This window comes from Xiphophorus maculatus, chromosome 17 (genome assembly GCF_002775205.1).
Source record: "Xiphophorus maculatus strain JP 163 A chromosome 17, X_maculatus-5.0-male, whole genome shotgun sequence".
Lineage (NCBI taxonomy): Eukaryota > Metazoa > Chordata > Actinopteri > Cyprinodontiformes > Poeciliidae > Xiphophorus > Xiphophorus maculatus.
In genome coordinates, this window is record NC_036459.1 from 13,177,945 (window position 1) to 13,194,534 (window position 16,590).

Sequence of the window (16,590 nt, forward strand, 5' to 3'; positions counted from 1 at the left end):
TGGCCTCTGTCTCTAGTCTAAGACTTATCTATTTTTTATCAAAGACAAATGGTCAAAGGTTTCAGTCTGTGAATGTGTAAAGCTGGGAGACTAAGGTGGAAGGTGACGAGTTAAAACTACACTGGTTTTATTCAGACTTAATGAGGTCAGGTCAGTAGGTCAGCTGGGGAGAAAAAAACGTTTTCAGTAGCTGTGCAGCTTGTTTCACTGCCCCTTCCTCTTTACGCGGGAATACTAAAATAATTTCCCCTCTTTGGGATGTGAAGGAGAGGAGAAAGTGTTCCTGCTCACGTTGCAGCTCAACGTGACTTGAGGTACTGGCGAGGAGCCAAAAATCAAACGTGATTCCAGGGCTACACGAGAATGTGTGTCACATTTGAGGAAAAAGGAGGGAAATGGCGGTCCGTGCCAAAATATTTGACCTACTTTCAGCCGCTCAGAGAGAGAGAGAGAGGAGGAGAGAGAGAGAGAGAGGGGAGGAGAGAAAGCAGTGAGAGCTGCAGCTAAAACAAGAAGCAGACTAAAACTGGAGAGCATTTTCGCTTCACGGACTCATGAAATAAATGCACGAGCAGCATTGCACGCACCAACTCCTCGCAGCTTAGTTTGCAGGCACTTTGCGCTGCGTTCACTGACGCTGAGAGTCTGGAGTTGCGCTCCACCTCGGTCGGGTCTCGGCACCGAGAAAGACTGTTTTGACGGAAACCACGTGACCGTCTCCTCCTCGTAGGACGTCCCCTCCTGTCTCCTGAGTCCACAACAAACAAGTCACACCGATAAGAAGGCTAAAAGTACCCTTTCGTGGGCACTGACTCCTGGAACTTGACAACGTGACGGTGTTTGTATCCACGGGGTGTTTGTCACGCAGCTCACTCCACGGGAGTCGGTGATTATTTTTTCCGTCATTCGTCTTGGGAAAAACTTCATATTAAGATACTTAAGCTGATGGTAAGAGGGAGTTTTTATTTTTCTTTGCATGTGAATGTAAAAGTTCATTGCGCATTAACAAGTGAACGAGTGAAATTTGATAGTCGCACGTTTTGTTTTGGTCTAATCGTTTTTCGATTTAAAATGTGTTGCCACGCATGTTTTTTTTAAACTTTATTTTGTTTTTCTTCTTCTGTACAAGATGAATTTGCGTGTGTTGTGCAGCAAAGTGGATGTTGACACGATGCGCAGCGTTTCTGTGTCGCATCTCATTAACCCACATCCTCTGTGAATCTAACTGCGTCACTCAGTACAGCCCGAGATTTGACCTCCCGTTACTGCGACACGTTCACTTTTCACTGCGTTTCTCCAGCGTGGGCGCACACACAGAAAATAAAAATAAAAAAAGTTGGATATTGGAATATATGTGCTTGTTATATTTACTTGTGTTGGTTTTTCCGGAAGGCTCGAGAATTTTCTCACCGTTATTCTGGAAGCGGGGACGCCGACCGCGGTGGAAACCTGAGCCGCACGCACACCGCGCCCACTCCACTCTCCGCAAACAACTTTCACTCGCGCTGTTAAGCCTCCAACGAGAAAAACAACTTAGAAAAAAAAAAAGCGGCTTTCCCTCAACTAAAAGACTCCAAACTGGCCTTTATAGGCTCTTTAGAGGATGCAGTGTTAACTTTGAGGTGCGGGTTTCTGACAGCTGTTTTTACCAATTCTGTACATTTTGTTCTGGATGTGTCAAACCACTGAAGCATTGCTTAATTCGCCTCCCACGGGCCCCTCAGGGGCCCCAAATTTCTGCGTTCACACCAACGTGGCCCCTGTTTGGGTTTTTTTTTTTTTTTCCAGCTCACCAGTTCAGGTTAAGCTCGACAACTAAACGACGATTAGAGCTTGTGCAAAGTTGGGAGTTTGCAAGGTTTACAAAAACAACTGCTCATCCAAGATGGCATCATTTATTAACTGGGGTGAAAAAAAACGTTTGGCTCACCAGAGAAGATTCCGTGTCAACTAGTGGAATTTAGATAAATTTTCAATACAGAGAAAATCCAGATTTTATATTTAAGTTATTTTCGTCAGAGAAAAAGTTTCACAAATCAAAACCAACGTTTCAAGAACCTGCTTAAACCAATCCAGTTCTGGTTTGATTACCTTTTTATGCTTTCATCCATTGCTTTATCCATTTTAGCCATCTTAAATCTTAAAAAACAATCTAATTGGGTGTTAAGACTTCATTCTCTTGTGAAATGATTGTTTACAATGAACCTCCTGCCAGTGGATATTATGTATTGGATTTCAATAATTGTACTTGCCTATCTGGAAATTACTGGAGAGACAGAGGCTGCGTTTCCATTGACCATATAGTTGGATTTACAGAAACATATCTGCTTAATGGAAACACTAAATAAATTTTAAAAAAAAAAGACATTTGTGACAAGTTTTGCGCTAGCATGAGGTGCTTTTTCAGATGCACCGAAATTTGTTATTTCGCAAAACTACGATGGAAACACTAGTTGCAACACGAGTCATGTGATCAACAACCGGACATTACTACTGGCGGAAAAGACAAAATACATCAGGAAGTGGTAGGAGGATGATGGCATAGCATATATTTCAATAAATTATTGCGTGAACAAACATGGTTTTAATTCCTTATTTAATAGAAACACCAACATCCAATTGTGAAATTGTGTATTTCGACGTTATCGACAAAGTTTTGCACACACTAGTGATGGAAACTCAGGCGTCTCAGAGTGGCTTGACCTGGTTGATGGTTCATCTTTCTGTCTGACTCTTCTGAACTAATTTAATAAACTGCAGATATAAGTGAGCTTTGCTAACAGAGAGCGGAAAACGCAGAGTTGGAGCTCCATCTAGGAATTCAGCTGCATTGCTCTAATTAACTGTGGCAGAGGGGGGGGAATGCAGGAAACATTCCTCATCAAAAGCCTTCACGGACCTCTCCTGCGTGACCTTTGACTGGCAGGCTCCAGAGCAGGTGGAGACTCTGGCCGTTTCTGACACAGCTGGGCAGGCGCTGAACATTGTTGGAGATTTATTTGGTGTTAGTCCACGAACCTGCTGGTGCAGTAATTGCTCAGCAGGTTCGACCACATGTGTTTCTGATCCATACATGGGGCAAATAATGCTTGCTTGTGGGGGAAAATCCAGTTTACTCTTTCTTCGAGTCGCAACGGAATGCATGCAGCACTTATATACGGCTTGTTTTCCTAACAGGGATATGATGATGGCTTCTACGTCAGCATCGTCCGGAGGAACCATGAAGTCTGAGTCCGAGACCTCGACTCTCCAAGGCATCGACGCCTTGAAGCTGAAGGTAGGGCCGGTGCGGAGAAACCTCTTCGGCCCTGTTGACCACCAGCAGCTCCAGCGGGACTTCCAGCAGCTGCTCCGCATGAGCGTGGAGGTCGCCAACAAGCGCTGGAACTTTGACTTCCAGAGAGACGTGCCAGGAGAGGGCGCCGACGTGCAGTGGGTGGAGCTCGGGTGCCAGGACGTGCCGGCGTTTTACCGGACCTGCTTGGTGAGGCCCGGGGTGTTGGCCAGAAAAATCACGAGGAGCACCTCAACGTCGTCCATGGAGGAAGACGGCTCTCCTGTCTCTGAGAGCTCGTCTGGGGAAGAATACCTGGAAGTGACCACTAGAGGGAGCTACCCAATTCGGCGGCTGGGAAAACGCAGACAATCTGCAATCACAGGTCAGCCTGCTGCACATATGCATTATAAGTATTTTTACTTTTGTAAAATTCACTTAACTTTTAGAAAGTATTGAAATATATATATATTTTTTCCCTTTCAGATTTCTTTAAGGTGAAGAAGAGGAAACTCATGCCCAGCAAAGCTTCCTCTCAGCAGTAGAAAAGTTCAACAATCATCACTAAGTGGCCTCCAGCCCTCTACACTCAACATGATATAGTTCATATGTACATATGTAGCAATTTATAACAGACTGTTTATAAGCTTATCCAATGTTGGGCCTTAAAACTTCAGACGCCAACTCGCATTTAACTTACAGTACAAGGAAGCTACCTTTCTTTTTATTCAGTCAAGCTCAGACTCTAGTTTTCAGTGGATAAATATTTGATAAATATATATATATATACTGTATATACGTACACACTGTATATTTTATATACCGTTTTATTCAGCTTCTTTTAATACTGTGAAATAATTTTAATGCACTCATTCAAGATACTAAAACAGCAAAAAGGAGGTTGACCTCAGCCCATGACCCCCGTTTCTTTTTTTTATTCTTTTTCTTTTGCTCCAAGTCATTCCAGGTTTCTGATCCGAGTGGTTACTGCCTCAGCACACTTAGCCTTTTGGATTCACCCCGAGACTCTTAAAGCTGGAGTCGGAGCAGGGGTCAAAACCTCAGCCAGGGTTCAAAACGTGGCAGCACGACTGTCATTAGCTCCAGGTCGGAGGTCGGCGGGTGCAGGCTAAGCATTTTAAATGCTGTACGACAGAGACTTCCATTTTGAGTATTAGGTATTTTCTATTTATTTTTAAGATCATTGTCCAAGATAAAAATGAAAAGAAAAAAAAAAAATAGATCATGACTGTTCATTGTGCAAAACGAGGTAAAATAAATAACTCTCTGAACTGCAGTGCTTTGCAATAGCGTTCAACATATTTCACTTACAACCTAAAACTTAAATGTATGTGACTGGGAAAAATGGAAAATGATGCAGTCAGAAATTACTTAAAATAGTAAAAACTGTCCAATGATCTCAATAAAACTCCAAATTCAAAATCTATGAATCCTTTGCGAGGTACTGCATACTTTAACTCAAGAAGTCATTTAAACGTCAGAATAATGTACAAAAGGCAAACTTCTATTTTTGCTAAGTAATATTTGCATTATGGAGGCTTTTTGGCAATGTGATGAGAAATCCTGTTTGCTGTGATTTAGTCAGCATTTTGCTTGTAATATGTAGCATTTTCCACTTTTTTTTTTTTTTTTTACTCATTAAGGGAACGCAGCGTTTTCTGTTTTCAGAGCTCAGAGAAGTCAAAACTTTTTACTTCTGCTTTTGTTTTGTTTTTTTTTCCTTCGAAAGAGTTTTTATATGAAGAGTCCAGCTCGCCTGTTCTTTTGCAATCCAGTTCCTCGATTCTGCATGCATGCGAGGGTTTGTGACGCAAGTTGTTAAAAGATCAACCAAAGCAATCGATGTGTTGGCAACCAAGAGCTACAGATCCCAAACTAGTTCACTTTAAATTGCTTAAGGGGCTTTAAAATACCAAACTGCATCTGCTTCAGTTTTTCTAGAGCCTAGACTTAAAACTACTGACAGCAAAGTCAAATCAAATGAATTTCCAATAATTTGTCACATTTTTTTTTTTTTTTTTTTTACCATTTTGTTGTAAAATGTCTTTAAAATCTAGATACTCTTGGAAAAAAAAACAGGTTTAATGCAGACATGCCCCTGAAGGCATCACATTAGACCACAGATGCAAGTGGTTTTGTTTATGCTGTATATTCTTTCATCTATTCCTGTGTTTCCATGTCTTGTGCCCCTTGTGATGTCATTCAAACACAAAGCAGGATTAGCAGTTCTAGTGAACATTAGTGGGGGAAAAAAAAACCTTCACACCACTGGATTGTTTCTTCAACAGGATATTGCAGCAGTAATTAAAAATAAATAGCCATATGCTGGATTTATCCTCTAATACTACCTCAATAAGGTTGTTCAACAATACAGAGACAAGGTAAAAAGCTGAGTTTGTTTGTGTTTGGCGGCCATGAAAGCGAAGACTAAAGAGAGAGTCGTGTTCTGTTGTGGTGAAAAAGCATCAGGTAAAAGAGTCAGTGTGTCAGAACACGGGGTGGGCGGGTGGGTTTGACTGCTTTCGTCTTGCTTCACTTTCCGTGTGACTGCTTTCCCAGAATAGATCGAGCGAGTGGAGCGGCATTGAGGGGGGAGTGGGTTAAAAAAATACAGACCGTCCTGAGAAAATGTCACACCTAGACCCCTAAATCTCCATCAAAGGATTTTTCCATCCTTTTTGTTTAGTAGCTTAATGATAAATCTGTCAATGTGTGCCAAGAGTTTTCAAACAGCAGGAACATAATTCAAAGTTTCTTATCTTTTTTTCCCCTAACTATAAAGTCAGATTACTTTAAAAAAAAAAAAAAAAAACTACATCTTTGCACTATTTATCTAAGAACTACTTTTATTGTGATCGCGAAATCTGCGGAAAACAGACACAGGGCAGCAGGCTCGGCTTCAGACTGAGACTTTCAGCATTATCCACATTATTCCTTGTTAAAGTGTTTTGGGAAAAAAAATAAAATAAAATAAAACAATGAATCCGTTTCCAGAGGCTGCGAACTATTATTTTGCAGTGTTTATTTTATTTTGTACATGCATGAATGTAAGATATTTGTACACCATTTTGTAATAATTCTACTGTAATTTAATGCTGGTTCATGTATCTTTGTATCGCCATCTTTTTGGATGATATTTGTATTGTTGCTCTCCTGCTTTTCATAACACATTTCATTTGGTTTGTTTCATCAATAAATAAATGTAAAGAGAAATCACATTGCTGTAGATCTCGCATGACTGGCTTTGAGAGAATCCAAGGAAAAGGTGGAATTTGAAGTTTAACCTGCGCCCCCTAGCGGACCTGACGCAAAACTGCTTGTAGCTTGAAGGCGACTTTGCATTTATTTCAAACAGAAGTAGAAGTTACAGTTAAAAGATGCACATAAATGAAACCATTAAAAAAATACAGAAGATAAATTTCACACCTAATTATTTTACAATCTATTACATGTGTTTGGCTCCTCCCATAAACAGAGTTACAGTTGAATATATAATGATATCAGATGGCATCAAAATTAATGCAACTAAAAAAAATAATTTTTGACAAACGATATCTACTTCTAGTCATGAAAAGAAGTTGGCAACTGGCAAAATTTTATATTCTGGTTGCACTGGTTATAAAGGTTTGATTTTACACTTAGCCAAAAATAAATGTAAAGTCTATGGCACAGCCTGGATAAAGATACAACTCTCTTCACATTTATTTGCATCCCTGATCAAATGAGACACAAAATGTTACAGCTAATTATTTTTCTCTGCAGTAATGATGGAAAATTTTTACTTAAAGTAAAATTAATTACTTCCGAAGTAATTAATTTGAAATAAGTAATTAAGGAAACATTTTCCTCCATGCGATGCTGACGTTTGTGGAAAGCGGTTTTCAACCTAATGACAGAAGAAAAAAAAAAATCTAAAATAATTTTAGCGTTAGTTTCCTTCTGTTGTAGAAATTCAATTTCAAGCTTGTCCTGTATTTTTAAGCAGCCGACTGCTTTTCTACAGTTTATATATTTGGACAGGACTCAAATGGCCTCATTTTATGAGACAAAGACTTTTATCCTTGACAAAATGTTAACAATTTTTACTCTTAAATGTAAAAAAATAATTAATTTGTTTTCATAAAACCAAGTTTTATTTGGTGGACAAACAGATTTTTTTTTTTCTCACCAAGAGTTAAAAGGTTTAGTGGGTCTTGACAAAATTTCTTTGCTCTTTGGACCGAAATACATAAGAAATATATACAATTTAACCACATATTTTTTCCAAAAAAAAAAAAAAAAAGAATACTTAAATTTGAGGAGTTTCTAATTTGTCCATTTTTTTTGATTAGGAGATGACACAGAGGTTCTTCATCAGTCTTATAAAGTAAGATCTGTCATAAAATAGCAAAAGCCCTGATCATCTTCACATGTCCATACTGCCAATAATTAAAAATATTGAAAACAACCAGAACTATGATAAATTAGGATGAGGGCCCAAATTTATACGGAAATCTTTATTGAAATATAAAAAACGGTTTATAAATAGTTTCTAAAATATTTAGGCACCAAACATCTACGTAGTGGAGTTTTGTTAGCTGGATGCTCCGAAGGCCATGCAGCCAAATGCTAAAATTAGCTTCTGATTCTGAAAAAAGTATTGTTTTACTTCTTTTCAAGTTTTTTTCCACTCAAATTAACTCCATTAAAAAAAAACAAAAAACTATAAAATTAAATTGTTTTAATCTGGGTGATTCTTTAAAGAACAGCTTGTTGCTTTAAATACTTTTATTGGGTTTGTAAAAAGCCAATAAAAGATGTAAGGGAATATACCCAACCCTCACTGAGAGAGAGTTAAAGCCTCTTTTTATGGTGCAAGTTCAGGCTACAGAACAAAAACATACATTTATTTTAGGGTTTTTTATGAGGGCTCAGATAAATGTGGAAGCCGCTGTGAGTTTAAACCTACAGAGCACGCCACATTTAGAGAGTGCGAGTTAGTCACAAATTAAGAAACAGAAACTAAAATTGTAAACATTTCTGAGAAAAGAAAGCGAAAACAAAACGAGTCGGTGGCGTAAGCGAACGATAGGACCAGTCCCCCCCGATTGTAAACAAAGACGAAGATTAAAGTGGTTCACTGAAGTATTTTCACACCTATTAAGGAAACTCAAATCTGAGTGCAAGATTACAAAACTGCAATCACTATTCACATTCTTCATTTTAACCTCAGGCCTCACGTTTACGTTCCTGATTTAAGACTCACATCAACTGAAGTGCATAAGGAAAAAGAAGTATTTACATTAATTTACAGCGTTAAAATATGTACACCAGTATGGCTCAGGCCAAATCCCTTCACACGCCTCAGGCGCTTCAGCTAAACCCTCCCTGTATTGAGCTCAGTGAAGTCTTACAGTACGTTTTAATGTTTCTGTTCTGGCTGACAGCGAACCTTCTGGATCCTGGTACCGACCTAATGAGCAGAACCGGAGCCGACGGTCGGGCTCTCAGAGCTGGTGGCGCAGAGCTTGCCTGTCTCTCCACATGTCTCGCAGTTCTCTAACAAGCAACGGCGCGATGAAGACAATGCTGCCCCCTGTCTGTCGTTACACAAACAAAATAATGCACATTAAAAAAAACAAAACAAACATGAAAAGCTATTGAGATGAATAGTCATTTATGTGGAAACTTGGAAAGTTAGGTTACCATGACGATGAAGAAGTAGAAAACACTCATCCAGCCCAGTCTGCTCTCAATTAGCGACACCAGGTACTGCAGGATTAGAAATGGAACGGTGACCATGAAGGGTAAATATTCAAGGTACACTATTCAGATTTTTATATATATATAAAAAAAAATAAAAACAATAATAAAGACTTCTATCTGTGACGATCTTTTACCCTCTTAATGTGTTTTCAATGTCAGCCAAAAAGTTACATTTTGTTTCTTATGTGACCAGAGTATCTTCTTCCACATGGTGTGGAAATGCAGGTATCACCAAGTCAAATGTAAGACTTTTTAAGACCATTATTAACAAAATTGACCACAGACATGACAGAAAATGGTAAATAAAAGAAAATAAAAAAATTGCATTGGCTGGAAACGGAAGTAAGCCAATGACTAATATGAACTTTGTCCAGCCAACTGGTGATAAACTTTAGCAAAGGTAAAGCTAGTTAGTCTTTTAATGTCTGGTAACTATCTGCTAATGTACCTGTAGCTAGCTTGCCTGCTAGCAAGCAAGCTAAAGATATATTAGCTAATAATATACTCTTGCTAATGTAGGTTAATGTAACCTCGCTAGCCAAGTAGCTACTTACTACTAGCTAAGTAGCTGGCAAGGTTACATTAGCAGCTAGCTACCAATAGCCACAACCGTGTGAGACTCAAATCTTTGCTCAATAGTAAAGTTCTGTCAGGAAAAAGAAAACTACATAGACTATATGAGATTTTATAGTGTGCCACAACAAAATTTAAGACCTGTGATTAACATTTATTTCTTCTCAATTAATTCAAGACTTTTTAAGACTGTAATTTTAGATAGATGAATTTAAGAATTTTTAAGGATGAGCCGACATGGTGAATTTTCTCCAAACCTGTTTTGATGAAATGCCCATCTAAGTGCAACATCAGCATTTTAAAAGCATTTGTTTGGTTAATCCTCCAGGAATGGCCTTAGTGATTTTTCTCCCAATCCTCATTCCGGCTCACCTGTCCTACAGCAGCTCCTATACTCCCGGTTCCATCCACTATCCCGGTGACGGTTGCCAGGGCCTCCTGGCTGCCCCTCAGGATGTCCTGTCTCCCCAGATCTGCAGAAATGGCCGAGCTGATCATGTTGGACGGGCCGCCGATGAAGAAGCCAGTGATCGCCAGGATCACTGCGTTGATCACTTTGTCGTTAGGAGAGCCTGAGGAATTCAGAGGCAGAACTATAAACTCTGACCCTACGTTTCACATGGAAGCAGTAGTCGATGCTGTGGGTGCAAAAAAACTCACGGCTGTATCCCACCAGGGAGCCCATTGCCATTACGAGGCTGAAAACCAACACAGGCGCTCTCTTCCCCATGAAGTCAGAGATCAGACCTTGAAGGGTTCCCCCTGCCACAGACGCATAATGTCACGCACTCAAGTAGAAATCACAAAACCAAACCAAGCAACCAACACAAAATGGTGTCATTACCCACGATTCCGCCGACATCGTACCATACGGACAGCTGGTCGGCCTTGGCCTCCTTCCACCCGTAGTTGTTGCTCAGGTAGAACGGCAGCCAGAAGAAGAAGGAGTAGTTGACCAGCTTCAGGCACGCGTACGCCAAGGAGTACTGAGACGTGAGCAGAAGAGATTTACGTCATAATCAAAAGCAGAAGTCTGTTCTCTGGAGCAAGAAACTCCTTCAATCAGAGTCAAGAGATTTCAGGAACCTCGAATGCCTGATTCAAAGCCTATTTTAGATGTGTTTGTTGGGCCAATCAGACTCACTAGCAGGACTCCAGGAAGGCGGAACGCCTGGAAAAAGCCAATGGCGTGAGGAGGCTCGTCCACAGGCTCCTCCGGTTGCTGATCCGCGCGGCATCGTTGGTTGTACGTCTCCACCTCCTGTTCATCCTCCTCCTCGTCACTCATCAGCGGCCTGTGGCTGTCCGTGTCCGTCTCCACCGGGCTCAGTCCGGTTTCTAACTCCAAGTGCAAACCTGCCACGCAAACACAAGCAAGTCTCATCGAAGGTGTAGTAGATACAGTCAGAGTTAGTCGTGGCAGACGGAGTTTGTCACGTGACTCTTTGCAATCGTTCGTACTTCTTTCGGCTCTTACCGACTTCTTTCGGCGAGGTTAGGAGGCCAAAGAACACCACCACCCCGCCAGCAAACTGCACCACAGAAGTCACCAGGAAGGCGTACTACAAACAGGAATACCACATACTTGACATTAGTATCTAAAGCCAGGCAGTGCTAGAGGAAGCAGATGATAATTGGGTAAAGAGACTTGATCTCACACTTGCTTTGAAATACCAAATTTCTAAGATTAAAAAACAGACGTGGTACGTGTTTGCTGTGCTTCAGCCACTAGAAACATGTGATATCTAGATATGTTCTCCCTTTATTCAGCAGCGAACAAAGACATTTTTGTATTTCTCAAAATAGTTTGACTTTATATTTTCATTTAAAAAGAAAGAAAACTGTCGCTAAAACTTCAAAAGTGTCAGAAGTTAAAGAAACAAGCTGACACTGACGCTGTAAAAGACCAACCTCATATCCGTACTTGAGCACACTTGAAGCCAGAAAGGCACCCAGTATGTTCCCCACCGAGGCGCAGGCACTCCACAATCCAAACACGAAGCCGCGCCTGGAAAACAACACGGATGTATCAAACAACTGAATCCTTCTTTGTTGTCATTCACCTTCTACAAATAAAGCAGCTGTAACTCAAAAAGACAACTCTCTAACTTGTGTTAATACTTCCTCCTGCAGACAAAACTGAATCTAAATGAAGTCTATGTTTGAGCGACTATGAATGGGCATCACTGTCCGTCTCTGACTACGCGTTTCAGGATGTTTAAGTGTCCGTGGCTCATCACGCACCCCGTTTTGCCGAACCAGTTGCCCATGACGGCCACCACGCAGGGCCAGACGGCCGACTGCAGCAGGCCGTTCAGCACCCAGAGGCTACAGTACAGATAGACGTTGTAGACGTGGAGCCATTCGGTCAGGGTGCCGAAGAGGAATTCCTGCAAACGCAGGGATTACGCGTCAGACGAGGGGAGATGTTTAAAGCGTCAGCCATGAGGTTCATGGCACTCACCACTATGGCGGATCCGCACAGGCCGAAGCAGAGCACATAGCGCAGGTTGACTCTGTCCCCGATGATGCCGCTCAGATACAGACCCTGCATGTTGATCATCAAACACACGACGCTTTGAATGAAACCTTGGGCAGGACGGGTCTCACTTTTTGCTTCGCTTTCATCCGACTCACCACCGCGTATGAGAAGAGGAAGATCGAGTCCAGAGCTCCCAAAAAAAGTGTGGCCTGCTTTTCATCAGCAAACAGGTGATTGTCCTCCCATGTCTGTACGGTCAAAGAAATCACAGAAACTTCCTCAGACACACACTCCTGACCCCCCCAAGAACACATTTTTGTGGAAGAAAGTTTATTTGTTGCAGGGTATCGGCTGCCTGTACCTCGTTCGGAGAGAACGCAGGAGCGCTGTCGTTCTGGACGGACGGCGTCCACTGGGCCGAGATGCTGACCTTCACATTGCTGAAGGTCTTTCTGGATGCGTGCAGCAACACATAGCTGGGAAGAGACAGAGAGGAAGAACGTGACTCTGCTGAGAAGCAAAAAAAACCAGCTGGATTCATCTAGTTCAAGACAACAAAGATTTTCCTCACAGTGTTTAAGTTGTACAAATTATCTATTGGAAATCTTTACTGTCTTCGATATCTGACCTCTGCTCTGAGCAAATCTCTTCTTGTTGACCTTCACTCTTTAACACAAACATGAGGCACGTTAGAAGAAACTGCAACTCTCGCACAACTCAGTCAATAAATATCCAAACTAGCTACATAGCAAATCTCCATTTTCAGATAGTTGACTGAAGGTGCAGGGTTATCATTAAAACTAACAAAATAACAAAAATTAGAAGCAAAAAAGCAGAAAAACATTTTTGTTAACTGAAATAAAAATATTCCAGAATTTTTTAAAAGTTACTCTGCTATATATCTTTTATAATTCACTGGTATGCATGGTCGTTCGTTTGCGCTAAATTAACACATTTTCTTTAAAATTATTACTTTTTTTTTTTTTTTAAGATTTTGCTACCCAAAAACTAAATTTATTTTCTGCCTCGCCCCTGTTATGTAACAGACAAAAACCAAACTATAACTGAAACTAATAAAAACTAAACTGAAACTAAGCATTCTCAAAAAATACAATACTAAAAAAAACTGGCTTAAACTAATAAAGACAAAAACAGAATTGAAAATCTGATGTCACAACTAAAATAAAATGAAAAACAATAACTATTCAAAGTGATTTTGAACACATTTTCATTCCAAGTCATGGTAATGTGATACTTTCTGTTGGTCTATCCCATGGAATCACAACGTTGAAGTTTGAGGCTGCAACGTGACAAAACGTGAAGAAGGCGAAGGGAAACGTTTTGCAAGGTCTAAAATATTTAGGGCGACCTAAAAGCCTGCTAAATATTCAACATTGGGAAATTCTCAGAGAATGTGAAGGTATGTCATGTTGAACAGGAAAGGGAGCAGCTTATCTTCTGTTAGACTTAAGTTGAACTAAAAAGTCAAAACTGTGAAATTGAAAAGGAAAATTACATCAACCTAGCAGAGAAGATAAAGAACACAGATCCATATTTGGGGCTGGAAGTCTGACCCCCAAAGAACAGTGAACTATGTATTTAGACTGAGCGGACAAACTTTCACTCAATTTAAAAGCCACAATTTAAACAGTTACAAAAGTTCTTACAGTATAGTCACTAAAAAGAAAAAAAGCAATACGCATGACATCACCATCCCATTTTCTAGATTACCTAAAGAAGGTGAGGAGGAAAACCACCAGATGATGATGGGTGTACTGTGACAGACAGCCAAAGCACGAGGGAGGCATCACAGGGGCAGCTGGAGGGAGGAAGAGGAGGCAGAGGAGGAGGACGAAGGAGGTGGTGTCAGGTCAGTGGAGGTCTTTGCAGGAAAGGGAGGGGGAGGCTTACATGAGGACCTCCACTACTAACTCAGATGAGACAAACGCATCACTACGGGAGGAAAGCTGTGCCTGCAGAGGAAAGAGGCCCAAATTAAATTCATTTACTGAACAAAAGTCTTTATGGCAAAAAATTAAAAAAATAGGAAGTAGACACATTTATTGGCACTGCTGGAAAATATGTGGAAAAAGCCATTTCATTTATACCAAAACAAAGTCATAGATTACTAATAGGTTCCAAAATACTCTAATTAACTTTTTAAAAAGTATACATTAAATCAGATGCCACATTCATTTTAAAGGGGGTTGTTAGGGTATTAGCATTGCTATTTGTAATTTTTCTATTAAATAATTGTTTTGAACAAAATTACAGATTTTTAACATGAACATTTTCCTGAAAGAAGCCATTGTTCTGCCTTTCAAGAGATATACCTGGTCTGAATGCTGCCCTATGTGCAGCCAAGGCCACCTATCAATGGCTCCAGTCAGGGGAGGCTGACTGACTTAAAACTGTGACACCTCCCCCACCAGCTTCAAGTTGCATCCAGAAGAGTCCTCAACTCTTAAAAAAGGGAAGCTTTGTCCTGATCAATCAGCTCAGGGGATCACAGTTCTTCTTAAATATTAAAATCCTACATATTTCAGTAATTGTTGTGCGTATTTTTTATTGAAATTGATCAAATAGGTGTGCATCTACAGCAGCTTGAGCTGCTGTTCATTTTTAGGTTTAGAGACACCAATATGTGTAAGCAAGTTTTGTTTCCTCACAAACACTAATCATGCATCAATGCGGTTGATAACAGCTGTTTGTATATCACTCAGATTTCCCTGTGCCCTCCGACTTGTCTTTACAAAAATACATTGCATCTGATAAACATGTAAGCGATTATACGTTGTTTTCTACTTGCTATATTAAAATGTACTTTTTACTTCCATACTTTTATTATTCCTACAGCTACATTTGCCACTGAGTGACATGGCACATGATCGCTTAGCTTCAGCAGCTATATAAACAGTCAGTTCCGGGTTCATTTAACATAAGAGTCTTTATAAAAAGCTACGCAATAATCACTAAGCTACGGCCTAGAAACAAACAGAAGATCTCACCTTTCCGTAGAGGTTCTGCGAGCCCAGTTTACTCTTGATATAGCGACTGTACGTCTATGTTTACTGTGAATTTCTTTGCCACTGTTCAAAGGCACAGACCGCTGCGAAGAGTGCCCCACTACTGCCACCTGCAGGACAGGAGTGAAAATACGTTCACAATAACAGATCATGGTTGATGAAGACAGAAATACGGTAAGCTATTTAGATAAATATTCAAGGATTCTTTTTTTTTTTTAGGCACGAAATTTGGACTCAGGTCCAAGATTAAGGAGTCAAATACATAAATAAATAATATAGTGTAAAGTATAAATATGCCATATCCTTGGCATAAGACGTCATTCTTTGTGTCAAAATGTCATTTTTACTGTAAAGGTGTGGAGGACCACATAAGGAAGGTTGGCCCAAGATTGTAATTGGCTCCTATGCAGAATTCTAGTGGAGGGCCAATTTATCGTCCACCTAAACTATACAATAACATTTATTGAACAAAAACTACAAAATAAATACTCAAATATATGGTAATAAACAGAAAAACAGAGGTAGATTTTAACTAATTTATCTAAGGTCTGTTTTACAAGAGTGACCTGGTGGTGGTTCTCCAAATAAAAAAAATTAAAAATTGACTCAAGGGGGCTGAATTAAAATTGTGAATTTTTACACAAATAGCTTGGCATAGACAGCTGCTAAGACGAGAGACCCCGTGTTCCTGTTCCTCCTGATGGTTGAAACAACTGCTGTTGGCCCTCAAAAACTAGTTATTTAGTTATTGAACCACCTTTAAACTCTATTAGTTGTGGAAGTATGCTATGCTTCCAAATCTAGCATAATATTAACAGTGCCAAAAAAAACTATTCACTCCTTCAGCTTTTTTGTCACATTACAACAAACTTCAATGCTTTTTAAGAAATGTTATATTCTAGACTAATGCAAAGAAGATGTAAAGTGGAAATCAAAGGATAATGTACTGGAAATTCTTCACAAAAAATCTAAAAAGTTTGGCGTGCATGTGTTTCGCTCTCAGCAGGTTCTAGAACCACCTTTTGGTAAGTCTTTTCTAGTATCTCATCAGCTTTGCACATCTGGAAATACAAATGAATCATTCTTGGTTATGAAAACAACTCAAGCCCAACAACGTTCTCCCTTACCTGTTTGCTCTGTTCCTTGGTCTTTGTTCACTAATTTTCTCTAATAAATCTCTGAAGCCTTCACTGAACATATGGATTTATACTTACATCAAATTACACAAAGGTGGATGAAGAAGGTGATATAAGAGTGTGAGAATAAAGGGGGGCGAATACAACTATGTAAAAAAAAAAAAAACGAGAGATCACAAACGTAAAGATTAAGACAAATCAAAGAAAAAAAGAAGAGGAATGACCGAAAATATTAACACAAAAACGGATCCTGTGTGTTAAACGACAGATAAGTGGGGAGGGGCTGATCTGCTGCAGCTGCGTAAGCAACCACAGTTCAGGAACAGCTGGGAC

General features: G+C 40.0%; 2 protein-coding genes across 2 annotated transcripts; one reads left to right on the forward strand and one right to left on the reverse strand.

Annotated features, from left to right (window-relative positions):
* The first annotated feature begins 514 nt into the window (after positions 1-514).
* On the forward strand, positions 515-6,511 carry LOC102228793 (cyclin-dependent kinase inhibitor 1-like). The gene is made up of 3 exons (XM_005797204.2): positions 515-948; positions 3,178-3,659; positions 3,761-6,511. Exons 2-3 carry the CDS (start codon positions 3,182-3,184, stop codon positions 3,817-3,819), a joined length of 537 nt encoding a protein of 178 aa, XP_005797261.1. The 5' UTR covers positions 515-948; positions 3,178-3,181; the 3' UTR covers positions 3,820-6,511.
* slc37a3 (solute carrier family 37 member 3) lies at positions 4,912-15,218 on the reverse strand. The gene is made up of 14 exons (XM_023350594.1): positions 15,104-15,218; positions 13,827-14,068; positions 12,457-12,571; positions 12,251-12,343; positions 12,078-12,161; positions 11,858-12,003; positions 11,525-11,621; positions 11,091-11,175; positions 10,758-10,969; positions 10,458-10,599; positions 10,274-10,375; positions 9,986-10,185; positions 8,981-9,046; positions 4,912-8,874 (listed from the first exon to the last, which is right to left on the reverse strand). The coding sequence occupies exons 2-14, from the start codon at positions 13,901-13,903 to the stop codon at positions 8,782-8,784; spliced, it is 1,512 nt and encodes a 503-aa protein (XP_023206362.1). The 5' UTR covers positions 13,904-14,068; positions 15,104-15,218; the 3' UTR covers positions 4,912-8,781.
* Between the last annotated feature and the right edge of the window lie 1,372 nt (positions 15,219-16,590).